This window comes from Euprymna scolopes, chromosome 32 (genome assembly GCF_053919585.1).
Source record: "Euprymna scolopes isolate OS-2025 chromosome 32, ASM5391958v1, whole genome shotgun sequence".
NCBI lineage: Eukaryota > Metazoa > Mollusca > Cephalopoda > Sepiida > Sepiolidae > Euprymna > Euprymna scolopes.
In genome coordinates this window covers 77,710,158-77,728,457 of record NC_136513.1, presented here as the reverse complement: position 1 = coordinate 77,728,457, position 18,300 = coordinate 77,710,158, and the positions used below count along the sequence as shown (strand labels likewise).

The window sequence follows — 18,300 nt, the reverse complement described above, 5'->3', positions numbered from 1 at the left end:
CTTTATTTTGAAACTTGTTTGTCTTGTCCTTGGTAGCATACGACCTCAGCTATAGCAGCATGAGCGAACCAACTCGATATGCCGGTAATGCACGCTTCTCTGCAAGCACAAAAAGGGTCGACGATACTAGTATCCTTGTACTCTTGGCATTCTATAGATACCCCCCTCCCACACACACACATACTGTTGTGGTGTACTGTTTATAAGCCATGATGCAACTGGTTGTAAAACCGCCCCCTCGTCTTCTTGGTAAATAATTATTGGACTTGGAGCCATCAAATAGCCTATTTTCAAAACTTAATAGGTTTAATAATTTACACACGCTAAGCCACTTTTTTCTATGTAGATGATGGGTTTTAATTTTTAAATGATTTAATTCATGGAGTTGTTAAATACATGTTCTTTAAAATTCCCTATTGACAAAATTATTAAATATCCTTGTGTAAAAGATATTATTTTAAGATGATTAATTTAAAAGGAAGACGGAATGAATAAATTTAAGTTTCCAAATTCTATTTAAGTGCACTGGCTTTCTGGCTCTAAAGATTATTCCCAAGTTTAAAAATAAAAATTAGAAAGTATTTATACAATTTAAATTTCAAAGTTTCGGAAAATGTCTGATCGATTTATTGCAAAACCGGTCTTTATTTATTTTTTTCATATATAAATAATTCTGCATTAAATTAGTTTTGTAGAAAGTGTAAATGTTTTCTTACAAAAAATTAAAAGAAAAGTTGGGAGATGGGAGAAAACGCCAGATAGGTGCAGCTAGTTTTTCTATTAATTTAATTTTTCTCCTAATCTCGAATCTATTTAATTCATTTATATATATATATATATATATATATATATATATATATATACATACACACACACACACACAGAGTATAATCACATTGATACACCGGTTCTTGTCAGATAACCGAAATTCAGCAACAATGAGTCTGGCCAGTACCGGATGGGTTACCATTTAGGACTACTAGGCCCTTCATGTGTTCTGTGCTTATCTTATCATTGTTTCTAGTCATCTTGAATTTATACTTGCCACTGGAATTAAGCAATACTAAGGAGAGCTGTGGTTGGAGATTGTGCAATTTTTGCCACAAAAATGTCATGGACAGGCACCCTTACAGTGGGTATTCATAGTCTGTCAAGACTGAACAGAGCCATTATATATATAATATATATAACATGAAAAATAAGCACAATTTTCAGACAATAATTTGACTTCTGTGTTTCTCCAAATCGTTTATCTTGTAATAAAAGTGAAATCTTGATAAATATATATAAAAAAAAAAGTGAAGCATGCATGTTCACCCGTGAGTGCCCAGTGAACGAGGCATAAAAAAAATGACTAAGTTCAGCATTTGCGCCCCTTCCCCACCATTTAGCCCCCAAAGTCCCCAGGGGATGTCAAATTCTGGTGAAAATGAACAAACTGTAGTTTTAGGCCTCAACATATGTAAATTTGAGTTCTACACCATGCAAAAAAAAAAAAAAAAAAAAAAAAAAACATCATTTGACCCCCCCCCCCCCATTTAGCCCCCAAAGTCCCCAAGGCCTTAACATATTTAAATTTTAGTTCAGCACCATGCAGAACTGCTAAATAGACATACACAGAAAATTTTGGACAAATATGGCAAAATAGTCCCAAAAATGGAGTGTTTTTATTAGCGCTAAAAGAGTCCTTGAGGCACACCCAAGTGATATCATGAAGTATAGACAAAGCTAGAGAGCTAAATGTTTTGGTTTCGATTCTAGCTAAACAAAACTTTTGAAATCACTACTATATTTTGGGTACAATATAGTAATCGATCGAGAATTGGCTCAACATGAATTAAAATATATTTAAGTGTATTTTACGACTGGACAACATCGGGCAGCTGCTAGTTTCTAAAACCTGATTTGGGCTCTTTCATAAAACAAATACCTTTCAAATATCTGAAAACCAAACAAGGTATGTGTGTGGGGGAGGTAACTTATTAATTCTAAGCTATTTCACATGTTGAAAATTACTGCAAATCAGAGAAAATGAATGGAAGTTGTTGAGGAGGTGGGGTATGTAAAATCGAGAAAACTAGCGTTTTTTTTTTTTTTTTTTGTTTTATGTGTACCAAGGGGATTTCTTAATTGAAGTTATTTAACTTCTGTTGAAATAGTTTTTTTTTTTTTTTTCATTCTGGTAATATAAAACACATCAATATTTTGATGTTTAACAGAAAATCTGTATGACAAAGGATAAAAAAAATAAATCCCATGGTATGAAGTAAAATGTAAAATGGAAGACCTGAAACTCCATGTTTCGCTCAACTGTTGTGGGGTTTTTTTGTTTTTTTTTTTACAATAGTAAAAATTAAAAACGGCAAAAGGACCCATATGAGGAAAGTTTATTTTCAAGGTTTCTCCTCTGTGGAACAGAGATGGTTTCCCTGAGTGTTACTGGTATCGCCTGTTACTGTTTAGCATAATGCAAAGTTCTTTGCAAATTAAACAAATGGAGCACTGTCTAGTAGTGGTCAAAATTTATATGAAAATATTGAGATATGGTCTAGTGGTTAAAATTGCCAACTATCAACCAGATGGTTGTAGATTCTATCTCGGCTTGGGATGGGGTGCTAACCTAGCCATACTGAAGAGGTATGATACAATAAAAGTCTCTGTGAAAGATACATGCATGCACATATGTGAGATATATATATATATATATATATATATATATATGGGAGTCACCACTTCTCAAGGCCCAGAAGCCACTGGAGGATAAGGGTTATTGTGTGCACAGTAGTCAATGGGATAATATTGTAGTAATTGTTGGTAATGGAGACTTGATAAAGTGTCTTACTTAAAGGGGCGGTTTATTAGGAATTTGTTTGTTAGACATCCAAGTTGTAGTCAGGTGGGAAACAGGCAAACAGAAGAGTTCCACAGGCGTGCACGTCTAGGAAAGAAGCTTTGTTCATGGAATCTACGCTTTTGATTTAGGAACAGATAAAGAATGGGGAAAATTATTGAGTGGTTTCAGCTAAACGGGTGTTTTTTGCGAAAGATTGGTGAGGGGGGACCAGAGATTAGAGCTCGGACAAGCATTTGCCATGGAAATAATGATAAAACAAAGACAGGGTTGCAACGTCTCTTCTGTGGGAGAGAGGTTGCAGGGAAGAGAAATGGGCGTCCCCCACTAGGCCACGGAGTTTATTTTGTACTCTGTCAAGGCAGGATAGGCTGTTTTTAGCAGTTCCTGCCCAGATCTGGTAGTAGTACTCCATCCTTGGACGTACTTGGCTTTTATATAGATAGAGAATTGCATCAGCAGAAAGATATCTTTTGGAATGGTAGAAGGATCCTACCATTTTTCCAGCAACCTTGGCAACAGACTTAATGTACGTGTTCCATTTCAGGTCAGGAGTAAAGGTCAATCCCAGAAGCTTATCAAAACGTGTGTGTGTATATATATATATATATATATATATATATATATATATGTAAAATTAGATTCCAGTAACCATGTCTTTATTTACCTTTCAAAAATCATTGACTGACCATTTCATTGACATACAAACAGCCATAATACAGTTATACCTCGGTTGTCGAACAACTCTGTGTCCGAACCAAAAGTTAAAGATTTTGTCTCGGTAGTCGAATGAAATTTCAGACTTTGAACCACCGGCTTAGTTTTGTATGTAAGCAAGTAGTGGTGTTCCTCAATGGAATGTACTTCATACTGGTCATGATACTTTTGCAAGTATAGTGTGACGATCCAACCCCATGCGATTCTGAACTTTGTGACAGGAGTTATATTAGAACGTCATTTGCAACCCCTTCGACAGTCTAGACAGTGTCTGAGTTATTTTTAGCTTATCAGCGTGGCACCAGAACCACATAATTAGAGTGGTTGACTTCCTTTTTTTCATGGGATGTCGAAGGATCTTAAGGTGTCCAAAATTTAAAAAAAAAAAAAAAAAAAGAAGGGCAGTAAACTTCAATACGACAAACGAAGTAGACGTATCTCAGGATGACAGTAATTACTTGCACGAAAAACCCCCAAAACTTTGTTCAAATAATTGGTTTAGCATCGTGTAAAGATTTTAGAAACAATGAAGAAACAGACATTCTTTTACCATTGGATGAAAAGAAAAAGAGCAATAAAGTGAGTGCAAAACGGAAAACTGAACAACGATAAAATTTAAAAAAGAGAAATTTGAAAGAGGAATGTGTGTGTCAGCGCTTACAAAGTTATATGAAATGGCAGTGAAATTAAATGTGTAAAATCCTCAAAGTTTACAGATAAAAGGGGACTTTTAAACTCTGGAACCAATTCTGTTCCAGTTAATTTAAAGGGGGGGGGGAAATATCGTTTTGGTTGTTGAACATTTTGGTGTTTAAACAAACATCTGGAACAAATTATGGTCGAGTACCAAGGTACCACTGTATAGCGATATATATCTAGATTTTTCATATATGCAACTCTTCAAAAGGAAAATCTTTAAAAAATTATCTCTGTTTGCTTATACACACACACACACACACACACACACACACACACACACACACACACACACACACAAACAACTGGATCAAAACCACCTGGGGTAAATTAATTCTTGCAAGACTTTTCACTTAAAATGTTAATTTTCAATCCACAATATAACAAAAACCTGCTACGAGTAATTATAAAATGAAAGAATCATTTGATTAGAAAACGAGAATGAATAGTGAATTAATGGGATATCCTTTTGCCAAATCAATATGCAAATTGATTAATCTTGAGACATAAATCGGATGCGCATGATCAGTATATTAGAAAACTATTACAAATACCAACAGCATCTTTTTTCTTGTTTATTGCAATAAAAGTTGGCTTTCTTTGTTCTTTGTCAACATGGCTTATTTATTATATCATGACTGCAAACTTATGAATGCCTATACCTTAAAAAAAAACAAAAAAAATCATTCCTATTCCCGGGATGGGGGGGGGGGGTCTTATACACAAACATTCGGTCTTCTTGCTAGGTTCAAAATGTAATAGCGGTTTGGTTTGAGGCCATCCTCCCTTGCATTATGGGTGTGAGGATGCAATGGCTGTCATTGTAAGCACCCTGGTACTAGTTTTGAGAAGCTTAATTTTTTTCTAGAGATTTGACTCTGTATAATTACGTTGTGGCCAAGAGGGAAACGGTTCCATGGTATCATATTGCACAGATGGAATGTCTTTGGAAAGGGCTTGTCTTATAGTTCTAATTAGTTTTTGGTACACACCATTGTTATGACTGATGCAAATGCATTGCCGAAAATAACTGCATGACTTATTGGTGTTAAACATCAACAGAAATGGAAGAATTTACGCTGGAATAAATCTTCAAATCAATAACACTTGCTTTCAACGTTTTTTAATGTCAGATTTGTTTCCTCGAACTTCTACAATTTTTTTTTTTTTTTTTAATGGAAATTACTCCAGACATGGCTTGAAGCCATTTGGTCTAAGGAGATAAAAAATTAAATATTACTTTCGAGGTAAAAAAACTGAGAAACAATTAGTGTTAGCTAGATACATTTTGACTTAGAAAACAGCAATTTGTTCCCCTTTTGCCAGGAACATTGTTCTTAAAATGTGAGAGCTAAAGGACAAAATAAGGAAAGCAAGAGTTACGAGGTTGCCGAAAATAAACCCAAGATCCACTTCCTACTCTGCATAAGTGACATTAGGATTATCAAGTCATTATTTAATAATCTGTACTCTTGGACGGATGTTGGAGAAAGCAGTTAAAAAACAAAAAAAAAAAATGACTCTATTTAGACATAAACTGCATATTTCTATTAATATAGTCAACATCACATGATTCTTTTGAATATTCCGTACTCGAAGCTATAGCTATATGATGTTGAGTGAGCTAACGTTTGGGTGGCTCTACTGGAGGCAGGGCATCCAGTCAACAAATATCATTTTAGCTGCTAGCACGTCATTGTCATTACTCATGAGAAAATTTTGATCGGGAATTAAACCCATCAAATTTATTTCTGATAAACTTTTGCATTATGTCATAATTTAGATAAGTATGAAACTCTGTAATTATAAAACTGGACTTTGCTTGCATGCATTTTGCCTTCAATGATCGGGGGATCCCATCTTTTAAAAAAGGAATGACAAGTGAATTTGTGTGTGTGTGTCTGTATATTATACAGGATGAGCCAAAAGTAGAAAATAAGAGGCAGACTTCAAAGCTGTGTAAATCAAGAAGGAAAACAGTTTGAGCACTTGCGTTGATAAATAACATTTAATGTTCATTGATATAATCATCTTGGTGCATATAGGTGTACGTACACATAGTCTCTAAATGCTTTTTTTTTTTTTTTTTTTTTTTTTTTTTTTTTTAATTTAATTTTTTTTTTTTGACTGTCCACTCACGTTTGGCTCATCCTGTGTATATATACATATGTGTATGGGCATGGCTCCTAATCTAAAGGGTCCTGGATATGACCTAAAACTATATCCGATGGTGAAGCCTCCACCTTGCGGGCCTTGGGGAGTGTGGAGCCACCCTTTAATTGCCATTGCTCCCAGGTCCACTCTGACTCGGAGTGGCAGTACCTGTTAGGGTCCCAACTATGGGTTTAAAAAAAAAAAAATACTCCATTAAAAATCGTTCCTCAAAATAGCTAGATTCGGCATTAAATAACCTGAAAAAGGTTGATATGCCGTAAAACAACCAACCAACCTAATCTAAAGAATGAGGATGGAGAGTTGTATGTTATGATTTTTGATTCTAGCTGATGGCACTCAAGTCATATATTTTAGTTTTGATCTCACTGCTATATATTAGGTTCAATATAATAATCGATAGAGAATTGTCTCTATAGTAATATATACGTAATCTGCATGAATTATCATATTTAAGCGTATCTTACGACCGGACAATACCGGGCGCCCTGCCAGTATACTATGAAGTCAAAATTGAATTTGCTGACTGACGGGAAATCTAATCTCTAAGCCTCCTAAATGTTAGATTTCCCGGACTGTTATAGGGATAGGAAACTTGTAAAGGGCAAAGAATTGCTGTTTCCGGGGTCAAAACATATCCATCTAACACTTATTATTAGATGTTTTTGACATTGTAGTTTTTTTTTTTTTTTTTTTTTTTACATGAAAATGACTCCAGACGAGACACAAAAGCCATTTGATGCAAGGAACTTTAAAAAGGAAATTAAAAACTGATTTGAGCTTTGTATATCATTTTCATTCCTCCAAATCTCTATGGCCGTGTGTTTTCTGCTCTTCTTTCTCATATTTCATTGTTGGAAGTATTCTAGTCAGATTCTTTCCTCCAAATGTGAAAGCTGAAATGTTGTCTTGAAGGACAGAAACTTATTTTATTGATTTTTAACTAGTTGTACCTACCTGCTATTGACCCGTAGTGTACGTATAAGAATTTATATTGCGTTTTTATTTATTTTTAAAAAAATTTATATTTTTATTCCAATAAAATAGAAGTAAATTTAATGGATAAAAAATGCATATCTCCTCACCCTCCCCGAAATATATTTTTTCGAAAGAAAGGATGTAAGTCTATCTTGGACAAAATAGATTTACATCCCTTTTAAAAGGAGGGAGGTATATGGAAATAAATCAGATTATATTGAAAAAGAATTTATTTTTTACTTTTTTTTATCCGAACATGAATTAACAATTAAAATTAATGTTCAGAATGAAATATTGATTTTGTAGGACAGAAGCCCGAGAAGAATCTGACTGATTTAATTTATCTGAATCTGATTGATTGAATTTTATGTTAGATGTATAGATCTCTATTGTCCTTTAAATAAAAAATGCTCATGGTCGGATTTGTATTTGTTATACCAATTTTGCTACTTGCAGTTATTAGAATTATATTTGGTTGTAGAATAGTCGTTTTTCATTTTAAAATTCTAGTCCTTATCGAAATATGCTAGATAAATTTTTTACATTACATTATATCAAAGTAAAAAAATTTTTTTATTTTACTTGCAAATGTCAGTAAATATTACATAACTAGAATGTTTTTAAAATATTTTTATTATGATTTTAAAATTATATTGTATTAGAAACCTCCCATGTGCAGATCTTAATTGAATTTTTTTTTTTTTTTTAATATTTTTTATGCTTCATTTTATTTTTTTTTTTAATGTAATTGTGGTTCATGTCTGAAAAATGTGAACAACATTAATTTTACTGTCCACACACTTTTTGAAGGCCTTGTTCACTGGAAGATTTACCCTGGTGATGAAAAAAAAAAAAAAAAAAATTATCAATAATTATTAACAAATATAACAAGATTTTAATAATTTGAAAATTATTCAATGTTTATTATTAAGGTCATATAATCTAAAATACAAGTTCATAGCAAAATTATAATTCCCCATCAGCATTCAATATCTTCACACATTGTAAAACATTTCACTTTTGTTGTTGTTTTTTTTTTTTTACCTATGCCAAGATGGTCACATTTTCAGCTTTGTCCGTGTACAGTCTAGCATCCACACCACTTTACTAATCATTTCTAAACATGCTCAAAATACATCATACATCTGGGCCAGAGCATGTTCCACTAATCTCTCATTCTTAGACAGGGCCTAAAGTCTCAAATCTAATAGATCCTGCACTGTTGGCCAAGCTCCAACTTGTCTTCTACTCTAATAGTTTCTTCCCTTAGAAAGCTAGACTTTGGAATTTTCTTCCTATTTCCTTGACGGGGCTAACCTGTAGAGGTTTAAATGTAATGTCAACAGACCTCTTGCTGTTCAATTCACTACAGTCCCCTCTTAGATATGATCTCAAATAGTAGCCTCTTATATTCCAAGTGGCAATCTGCCTTGTTTGAAGTGAAAATTAATATTAAAAAAATAAATTTGGGACGTCTAGGTCAAAATAAAGGTCACAGAAATAGTAAAGTTACTTTTGGTAATAACTTAGTTTCTAAGATGAACAGAAACTTGCTATTCAGCCGACATTATAAGCCATCAAGTCCCACATCTTATTTTCTGGACCTTGAAAGGTTCTCACATGACAGAATTTTAACCAGATTTTTTTTGCCAAATTTCAGGTATCAAAATTTCAGCATAAGTTTTTGAGCTGTTAACATATTTTTTTGGCATAACCTCGGAACTATTTCTTATAACGAGATGTACGGTCCAGATAAGACTTTGGTACATGTTTACACCCTTAGGAGGATGCATGCAGTTTTATGATTAATTAGTTTTGCATTTTAAAACTGCCGCAGTTTAATGGTTGCAACAATGGGTTTTGTAAAAATGTATGTATTGAATTTGAATTGTTATTCTCATCTTGGTTCTTATGTTATCAATGTTTTGGTCAATATATAATCCTCGCCCTTCTCGAGCTTTGAAACCTGGATAGGATTTTGAGCTTAACCCTTTATTTAATCCACACTTATATTCTTCTCATTTCATCAGCTATAATTTGGTAGAAGTTTTTTGTTATTATCAACTGCACTACACTGGTACGGTCATGTGGAGTGTTCATCCTTTCGGATAAACCATTCTAGAAGCATAAATTCCTTGAATCGCAGGAAGGTTGATTGACCAATGGAAACTTGGAAGTAAGTGATTAAACAAGATCAGTGTGGAATTTTAAGATTGTTAACCCACTTGTAAACCACCCTGGGTCACCTTCGTCGGATCCTAGTTCACGGGATCGTAAATGCAACCCAGCAGGGCTAGAGCACACAAAAGTCCTGGTGGCTACACTTTTAACTGTCTAGTGGTGAATCCCTCAAAATGTAACCAGACGCTTACTAGTTATTGAAAACTACTGCTCTGATACTCTGGGCATGCAAAACGTGCACGACTCTAAGTCTGAGTGGCAACACTTTTATCTTCAACTGGCTGTTTGTCGTCAGATGCTGCGGTTGAGTTCATCCTTCATAGGTGCTCTGGTGAATATCTAGTATGTTACTTTTCTCAGCTGCAACTTGGCGTCGGGTTCAGGGTAGATCTGAAATCAACTGGGTTACTCTCAAACCAATATGTAATCAATAAAAACTCTGGAAATCATTTCTTATGAACAAAAATAAGTGCATAAAATTATTTGGGATACAGTTCGTACACACACACACACACACACACACACACACACACACACACAAAAAAAAAGTATCAGTTAAATTCGGGGCTTACCTCGGATTTAAGAAAAAACAATGTTTTTGGATGCAGAATCTTTAAACTAAAATCAAACTTTTCGATTAACTTTTTTTTTTTTTTTTATCGGAAGAAGAAAGTCCTTTTCATTTTACTCTTTCGAGGGGAGGGCCGACAACCGCAAAACTTATGTGTCCTCCTCTGAGTCCAGCAAGCGAAGTTCTCTCTTCTATTTCTTAAAAAAATTCTTTTTAATTTTTTAATTTTTTTTTATTCGACCCTAATTCCAACCACCATCTCTTTGAGATCACTATTTCCTCCTCCGGATATTACTCTTTCTCTTTTCCTCTTGAATCTCCTTTTCTTTCTCTATCTTAACTATATCCCTCTTCAATTCTTCCCCCCTCTCTCCCTGTCTCCCCTCTCCAACCAAATATATGCTTAAGTTAATAATTTATTGGTGTATTTATTTCTTTATATATTCTAAAGGTCCTCTGTGACGACCAACCCCCACTTTTTCACGACTGGCTGGTTGTCTATCACTGCTCTTCAATTGTCTGGGTGGTCAACTATTCAGATATCTAAAATATGCGAGACAGAGACCGAATAGATAATTCTCCTCTTGGTTTATAGTTTTTATAGATTTCTTGATTTTTAAATCTAAATTCCGTGTAACTGTCTGGCTTCATTAGTTATTAACAATCTCTTTCCCTAGTTCCTTTGTTCTAAAGAAATCCCATTATCCAGTTGCAATCTTTTTGGCATTATCAAACCAAAGACCATTTATATTTTCCTATCATCGAAACAGAATTTTATGAAAATCTGTTTTTTTGACTAAGTGTCAGCATAACCCCCCCCCCTCCTTTAACCATATCTCATCCTTTCTCATCATTTATTTCAGCAAGTTTCCCCGGCGTTGCCCAGGACCTTGCTACACACTGAACCATAAGGATGGGATTGGAAGGGCAGTTTGTGAAATATGGAAACCCCCAACACAATGGAAAAGTAGTATGTCGTGGTTTGCTTGAAGCATTGTTTAACTTCAAAAACACTTTTTACAATGGAAAAGTGTTTGAATTATTCAAACTCCTATTTTTATCTTGGATGTTATTCTCGTGACGTTTTGGCTGATGTTACCTCTGACCTTCAGTTATATCTTGTCAAATTTGTGATTCTTTCCGTCAAAACTGAGACTTGAACCATTATCTGCGAAAAGATGAACTGATTGGCATTTAACACTTTATCAGTTATGTCACAAGTCCTTGTGTTATGAAAATAGCATCCAAGATGAGAACAGTAGTACGAATAATACAAATTATTAATCTATACCTCAAAAATTACTAAGAAGTTGCTCTTATATATATATATATATATATATATATATATATATATATATATATATAATTTTATTTTTATTATTAGCGATTCTGTTGTATTTAATTGTTTTGCTGACTTGCGCAGTGAAGGAGTTACCTAGCCTTTGTTTATTTGTGCCTCTCCCCTTTTTTAGGTGGGACTTACTTTTTGTCAATTTTATTTATTAAAGATTTAAATATTTATTAAAGATTTTTTTAAAAGGGGCAACACAAATAAATGAAGGGCAGGTAACTCCCTCACTGTTTAAGTAAGTGAAACAAATACAACAGAATTGCTGATAACCCCCCCAATATATCTTAGATTTAAAAGCGATAAAATTGTGCATGAAAAGTTGATAGGTGCCATAGCTCGGTGATAAAACATCAGGCTGCGAATTGGGCAGTTGCAAGTTGAATCCTTGTTAAAAGTTTAGCCATGCTGGCGATGGGTGATACTCAGAAGCATGTTCATGGATAACATTTATGTATGTAAAAAAATATTTAAATAAAATTAGATATAAGGTTGAGTATTCCTTGAACTTTCAACCTCCAGAAGTTACTAGAATATTTTAAAATGTTCTTTGTGTCTCGTTTTCATTTTCCATATAATCTAGATTCACAAAATTATCTTTTTTAGAATTGCGACTTATCTTAAAAAAATCTGGGAAATATAGTCCTGTGAAATTTATTCACTGTAGACGCTTTTGATTAGTATCGTCTGAAGTGACATCGATCTGGACTCGTTGCATGGTTTTGCGCACCTGGGTATTTGTTTGGCTAACTCTGACAACTGACTGTGCAAAGAATTGCGACGTTAAGCATTCTCTACTTTTGTTGGTGAAAAGTTTTTTTTAATGGAAATCGGTAATCAATCTGCCATACAACAAGAATTACCTCTTCTATTGTTAATGGTTTCCGTTCAGAGTTCGATTTTCAGAGCTAAATTACTTTTTGATTGATTTTGTTTTTCTGTTAATACCACAACAAATTATTGTAATTTTAAAGAGACAAGGAGATGAAAGAAGAGGGGGTGGGATGGGGTTAAAGAGAATCGAATGAGTCTGTGTGTGATTATCCATGGACACGTTTTACATTTTTGAAATGTTGCTCCTCGTCTGAGGGTATATCACATTAACAAAAAGTATTTTTACCTTAATGCTAGTTGTGAATAATTTCCTCTTTTGTGTAAATAGTTGAATTTGGTTAAAAACTACTCTAAAAAAAATTACAGAAAATTACAAAAATAAAAAATGTCTATATTAGAATCTATCTATAATATAAAAGCGAAAATGTGTGTGTGCATTTTTTGTGTATGTCCGGCAAAGGCTTTTTTCGGGAAGAAGGGAGGGGGTCTCCATACTTTTTATATATGTCTTAGATCGTAATATCTACGCTTTGTAAAGAGACGTTGTGTGTACATTTATTTTGATCGACTTTTATTTTATAAAATTCCCGTTTTTTTTTGCCTCCTCGCGTGTTTGTTCACTTTTTTGGTATAAAAGCGAAACTAATCGAAAAGCAAAAGTATTTTCCTGGTCTCTCGTGGTGAGACATCCAAAAAGCAATCGGCTTTGATCAGTGCCGTGAAAACCCGTTATATCAGACAATTGCTATTCATTTGGGCACTCTCCTTTTTATGGGGAGCTGGTTTTCCCCAACATCTTGGGAACAAAACCAAAAACACTGCCTCGCAAGTGCAGGATTTCATTCCCCTATGGCGTGATGTTTGACCTCATTAAATCTACACACATGTGTGAACTCATTCACTTAACATTTTAATCGTTTAATTTCAAACATTCTCACATCTCTGCCTTCTTAGCGTCATGGTAAGATGTCAAGCCTTTCTTTTTTTTTTCTGCCTTCGCCTCAAAGATTTGGGTTCAAGCCTATCTGCCTACCAAAATTTTTTTTTTTTCTTTTACACCTCCAAACACTCTGGCAAAGCCGGGCCCCCTGCTTGTTTATTATATAAATCTCACCTGCCTGTTTAAATGTATGTATTTCTGCCTAAAACTTTCAGCAGAGGCGACTGATTGTCACAATATAGGTACCATTTTGAAGCTAGACCCTTCGGATGACAAATATCAGAAAATTGGCTAAAAACGTTAATTCCTTCACCCTAAACTGAGCACTTTTCTAGACCCCTCCCCCCCAAAAAAACCCAACAAAACGATCTAATTGATGTGCCCACCGCGATTGTGACGTAAAGAGGGGATCGATTTCTCCCCCCCCCTTCCCCCGTCATTTTTGCAAATCATTCAAACCTCGCGTCAACAACGTCGCATAAAAGATGTTATTTGGCCTGCCCGTGACGTCACAATCGTGGTAGGCACATCGATAAGACCGTTTTGGTGGTGGTGGTGGGGGGGGGGTCCACCTCCTTTTTCTCTGGCATGTTATGCTAAAGAAAACATTACAGCTTTATTTTAAAACTTTTATTGAAAAAAATCAATTCGGGTAACTTATGTAGTAGAGTTCGCATCTATTAAATGTAGCTGCCTTCAGCTTCAATCACTGCCTTGATATGGGTCCAGAACTGGGAGCATGCCTTTTCCACAAGCACCGGTGGGAGCTTGGTGAATACTCGGCAGATAGTGGTGTTCAGGGAGGTCATGTTGATGTCCTTGACGTATGACCAAATGAAGTAGTCCAGCGGGCTCAGGTTGAAGAGAGGGGGTGGTGAGAGAAGGGTACAAAGTAGTAGTAGTAGTAACTCTTTCTGAAGCCAAACCTCAGCCTCTTTGGACCAAATCCTGCTATCACACCCAGCAACCACCTGATGGCGCCAGGGGATCACCATACTCTTTAGCACGTCCAGGTACACTTTGGTGTTGACTTTCAAACCGACTTCGAAGATGTGAGATAGCATGGTATGGCCCTCACTTGAAACCACACTTGCTCGTTAAACATTGTGTTACTTTCAAGGCTCCTATCGCTCCTGGGATTTGTACACAACTGCCCAACTAGTAGGTGGTCTGCAACAAAAAAGAAACCCCGTTTTCATCAAACAGAAATGGAATCACGTCATCTTTTCTAGGGTGACAATTTTAACGTTTCATCCTGTAGTTTATAACAGTCGATTATTAGTAAAGAATAAATAATAACGTCAATTAATTTAATGTTTAAATATATTGTTGCTGAAATCAAGCAAACTAACTGATTACTAATATCTAAGAATATTTGGAGAGTAAAAAAAAAAATTATTTAAACACTGAGTGTATACTCTAAAACATTATTTGGAACAGATATGAGGATCGAACCCGAACCATTGAGGGAAAGTTGTAAATTAAAGTGTGAAAAAAAACAAAAAAATGTGCGACGTTAACCATTGCCCCACCGCGACATGCTAACAAAAACACGTTTGAATTTATTTAATTACTTGGATTTAGCAGGTGCTCGTTTTAATGAGTTAATGAGGTCATTTGACTGCAGGATTTCATTTACTGCTGAACGCTTTTTTTTCCCCCCAAGATGTTATAGGAAAAAGACTAACCCACATGCGGTGAGCGACAAATGTTGAATATTTATCTTCCCGAAATCGAGCAAATTAAATAGACAGGCGAGCTTCGTTGTTAACTTGATATTACGATTTATATGTGATATAAAAAGTTTTAAAAAGTTGTGAAGCGAGCGACCGCTTCTCGGAAAAAAGCCTTTTGTAGACACACAGAAAAAGCGAACACATACATACATACATACATTTTCGCTTTTATATTTATAGACAAGCAGGAGGGGTATCCTCTCATTAGGTGTAAGCCACACCGTCAGATCACTTGAGAATAATCAGCTGCTTAATCTATGGACATAAAAACTTGCTGATTATAGTGTCTTATCTGGTGTGGACAGTAATGCTGTAGAATTTCAAGTGGCCTGGTTTCTCTTTTTAAAGAGGCAATTACTTTTTGAATCTAGATAATCTTCCCATCAAAGATTTGTAAGTTGCATGCATTGCAACCCCACCAAACTAGCATCGTTGTGCATATTTACATTTTGTCGTATAAGCAGAACACATTTTCACATTGGTTTTTACCAGTGAGGCAATGTTCATCTTGGTTTGTACTTAAATGGGGGAATAAAAAGTACTGTAAGCGATAATACTGTAAGACAATACTTGTCTGTATAAATTGTTACTAGCATAGCTGAGAGTGAAATTGATTACTGACGTCTTGTTACAGATGTGGTTTAGGCCATCCATTTTTATCGCCTTGCATCCATCCCATTTAAGCACCGATTTTATTAATTTTTTTCTACACTCTTTCGCTCTGAGTTTATTAGAGGAATAGTGTTAAAATTGATATGCTTTTTCATTATTAATGATTTAAAAATTTTTTTAAAACTCTTAAAGTACAATGAACCAAAACTCCTCAAACTTTAATTGGGTTGATTTAAAATCTTTTTATATTTCATATGCAGAAATGTGGAGTTGGTGATCCGAGCACTTCATTTGCACGCCTGAAATTAAAAAAAAAACAAAAAAAACTCTTAAACTCTTTCAGTAGTAATTTTGTATATAAAGAAGTTGCAACCCTCCTCCACCCTTTACTTTTGTAATTACTAGCATTTTACTACAAGTTATATTTAATCCGATCAGCAGTTTTTATTTTGATTATTAATATAATGGAGGGAGATAACTAATCTTTGTGCAGTCCCAAGTTTTAATTTCATTAAGCAAATCACTAATTAACCGATGATTCATTGGTTAAATGCGATGTGCTTTATTGTCCGCCTTTTTTTAATTGCCTTGGATTCAGACTTTCTGCTAGGAAAAGAGTGTATGAGGGGGGAGTCTAATTTATGCGTTTAATAGCATCGTAATTTTGCATGTCTCACCATTGTTAGCACATCATACTTGGAGGCAGGTTTTGAGTTTGAACCTCACTTGTCACAAAATGAACTTTTACATTTCAAATTATAATATTAAATTAAGACTTTTTGAAATCAATGTAAAAATTAGGAATCCTCCTGGTTATGTCAGGTAGCAATATAGTATATGTTACGATTCACTGTGTTTTGATTTTAAAGTTGGTCATTGTTTTTCAAGGCTTCGGTGGATTCATTTAAAAAAAAAAATTTTTTTTTTCTTCCAATCATTTATTCCTTGTGGTTAAATTTAATTGAAAAAAAAAAAAAAAGATATTAAAAAATATATGTATATACTAGTGGGGATGAAATCGTAAAATGCACTTGAATATATTTTAATTCATGCAGAGTTCGTAATTATTATTACAGAGAAAATTTTCTCATGAATATTATATTGTACCTAATATATAGTACTGAGTTTGAAAGTAAAAAGAAAAAAAAAAAAGACATGGGTACTATAAGCTAGAATCGAGGCCAAAACATTTAGTGCTCCAGCCGCGTCTCGTGCCAATGTAGCTAGCAAGAAATAGGCAAGAACTAGCCTGGGTGCCCAACATTGCCCAGGTGTTTGGAGGTGTGTTGAGCAAAAAAAATAAATAAATAAATAAATAAATAACTTGACGTGTTTACAGTTGCATCCATCGCCAAACCTGAAGTGACGTAGGTTTAAATTAAGGCTAGACAATCGAAAAGGGGAATGACTTTCAGAAATATTGGTGAAAAAAGCGACCCCTCCCTGTAAAAAAGTGCCCAGTTGAGGGTGAAGGAATGAATATTTTTAACCAAGTTTTTGATATTTGTTGTCCGAAGAGTCGATCTCCAAAACGATAACAATCTTGTGAAAATCCGTCGCCTCTGTCGAAAGTTATAAGCAGATATGCATACATACATTTAGACAGACAGGTGAGATTTATATTATAGACTAGTGGGCGTGGCTGGCATTGTCTGAGTGTAAAAAAAAAAAAAAATAAAATAAAAAATTGGTAGGAAGGAAGCCTTGAGGCGAATAGCTTGACAGCTTATGATGCTACACGGGCAGAGTCATAAGGAAGGGTGAAATTAAACGTTTAAAAAAGCAGGTGATTAAACGACCGTGAACGTGTGGTTTTCTAGTAGTAGTAGTAGTAGTAGTAGTAGTAGAGAAAATGAAATTGAATTTTGTAACATAAGTCCCTGAAAATAAAAATACACACATTTTTGCTTTTATATTATAGATGATTTAATATTAAAGGATTTGAAGAAATGAATTAAATTTGGGCATGCGCAGAAAGAAGTAAAAATGTTAGCAAGTTGAAATGAACATTTTGTATTTTAACTTGCTGATATATTTTTATATGCGTTATTCATCCATCCAAACAAAGATGTTACTCATTAAAAAAAACCATCCTTGGCACATGATTACTATTTCCTGTTAATTTCAGTGTTGTGTGATCAGTAGTTGAAGAGTTTATCAGTTAATTATTTACAGGCATGCACACGCATCTTTTTTTTTTTTTTTTTTTATAAATTTTTTTTTTTTAAAAGGTCAACTCCTAACACTGAATAATAACAAGAGAATTATATTAGATATCTAAAATAAACATTTTTAATTTTGATACTTTTGAAACTAATCATAACCCTACCATCACCTCTTCTGATAAATTTCAAGAGAAAAAAAAAAAAAATGACCACTTGATTGCAACAGATGATATTTTGGTTGGGAATATTTTTTGTCTATTATTTCTGTTGAGTAATTTATTTCTTATAATCAAAACAGTGGATTCACTATACTTATATGTATTCTATATTGTTTGTGCTTATTATGTATGTGGCCAAATATTTAATTGAAATATTGTATTATTATTCGTCCTTATATTGTTGAATTGAATGACGTCTACTTCTATATAATACTTTTTTATTAATGTAATCTTTCTTTTTTCTCTTTTTAATTATGTTATGCAAAATTGATTGGGATGCA

At 34.2% G+C, this 18,300-nt stretch overlaps 1 protein-coding gene across 18 annotated transcripts in view; it reads left to right on the top strand.

Moving 5' to 3' along the window:
- LOC145256445 (SRSF protein kinase 1-like) overlaps positions 1 to 18,300 on the top strand; it is a 583,024-nt gene that overhangs the window by 335,491 nt on the left and 229,233 nt on the right. Inside the window, exon 1 of one of the 18 annotated variants that reach the window (XM_080115367.1) lies at positions 18,282 to 18,300. The exons of the other annotated variants lie outside the window; for them this stretch is intronic. Coding sequence (XP_079971493.1) covers positions 18,296 to 18,300 — 5 coding nt within the window. The 5' untranslated portion in view covers positions 18,282 to 18,295. Of the gene's footprint in view, positions 1 to 18,281 lie in introns of those variants that run through there. 18 annotated transcript variants of the gene reach the window in all.